General features: G+C 60.1%; 1 protein-coding gene across 1 annotated transcript in view; it reads left to right on the top strand.

Annotated features, from left to right (window-relative positions):
* Nucleotides 1–8: 8 nt before the first annotated feature.
* Nucleotides 9–1,446, top strand: part of PLIN1 (perilipin 1) — a gene marked incomplete at both ends in the record, with an annotated part of 2,472 nt that continues 1,034 nt past the window's right edge. Inside the window, 4 exons of the mRNA XM_008945008.1 lie at nucleotides 9–35; nucleotides 394–646; nucleotides 838–1,028; nucleotides 1,377–1,422. Of these exons, the coding sequence (XP_008943256.1) occupies nucleotides 9–35; nucleotides 394–646; nucleotides 838–1,028; nucleotides 1,377–1,422 (517 nt within the window). The remainder of the gene's footprint in view (nucleotides 36–393; nucleotides 647–837; nucleotides 1,029–1,376; nucleotides 1,423–1,446) is intronic.

The following is a 1,446-nucleotide window of genomic DNA, read 5'->3' as shown; positions in this document are numbered from 1 at the left end:
AGAAGATCCCTGCCCTCCAGTACCCTGTTGACAAGGTAAGTCACAGGCGGGACAATCTGGGACGCCCCCCGGCCCCCTTGCAGAGCCCACAGCACATCTCTGGTCCTGTTTCTGAATGGTGATGGGCTGCTGGGGGGAAACAAGGCAGCACCTCCAAGCAAGGGCTCTTCCAGGGCCTCCTGCAGCCCAAGAGATGGGTGAGGCACTTCCAAATACAAAGCAACAGCTTCCTGTGTCCCATCCCTGCCAGCCACCTCCAGCCCGAGCTGGAGAGAGCTGTTAAGCCCTTCTCAGGACTGTCTACTGGCATGGCCATGGCTGGGGTCCCCGTGGACCCTCCAGCTGCTGCCCCAAGCACACTGTCGGGTCTGTTCTCCATCTCTCCACCCGCAGCTCGCATCTGAACTGAAGGGCACCATCTCCTCCCCGCTCCAAAGTGCCAAAAGCACCATTGGCAACTCTGTGGATAAGATCATGGAGCTGGCAGCTGAGGGCTATGAGGCCACCAAGAGCACGGTGGAAACAACAGCCAAGTACACGAGGAGGAACTCTGTGAGCCAGATGGCAGCTGCAGGGGTTGACACGGCCCTGGGGGGGCTGGAGAAGCTGATGGAGTACCTGCTACCAGAGGAGGATGAGGAAGCAGGTAGTCTTGATGCCCAAATCCTGTCTGAGGGTGTCTGGTGAGGGCTGGCTGTACGTGGGGTGGTATCTCACTCCTGGGGTGCACATGGCAGGAGGAAGACCCTGGATTTTGCCATAGGGCTCCCTAGGAGGGTTGCCTCACCAGGATGTAAACCCACCACCACTCTTGTGCCTGTGATCCTCTGCCTTTAGATCAGAAACCCAAAGAGAAACGTGGGTCAGCAGCAAAGGTCTCCCAGCAGCAGCCCAGTGCTCCCAGCACCCTGGGCCGTATCGGTGCCTTGGTCAACACCGCCTCCCACCTTGCTTATCAGCAAACCACCCAAAACCTCCAGCGTGCCAAAGCCAAAGGGCAGGAGCTGGCCATCTGGATCCCCATCGTGGTGAGTGCTGAACCCCACCTGCTGGGTTCCTGCTCCCCCGTGCCCTCTTTTGTGATGATTCTGTTCTCACATGAGCCATTTCAGGCTCCTTGGAGCATGTCTGAGAGCACTGTGGTGGGCGTTGTTGCTGTCCCCACTGATCCTGCTCTCCCACCCGGTGCTGTGGAGGGAACCCCTTGCCTGGGCTATGCCAAAATCCCAGAGCTCCCGGCTGCCCTCCGGATTTCTTCCCACACACATACGTGAACCCCTCTGCTCCCTGCACACCCCAGGGCCCCCGTGAAATCCTCTGGTCTGGACAGGACCTGCCAGCTCCCTCCAAGTGGTGGCTTTCTGCTCCCCTTGCAGGGCAGCCTGGCCAAGCCCAGCACTCCCGAGGCACCGCGGGTCACCAGTGACGGGCAGAGCCCCACGGCCG

Source organism: Merops nubicus, unplaced genomic scaffold (genome assembly GCF_000691845.1).
Source record: "Merops nubicus isolate BGI_N331 unplaced genomic scaffold, ASM69184v1 scaffold51247, whole genome shotgun sequence".
Lineage (NCBI taxonomy): Eukaryota > Metazoa > Chordata > Aves > Coraciiformes > Meropidae > Merops > Merops nubicus.
Note: the sequence above shows the minus strand (reverse complement) of the source record. Positions and strands in the feature narration are given on the sequence as shown.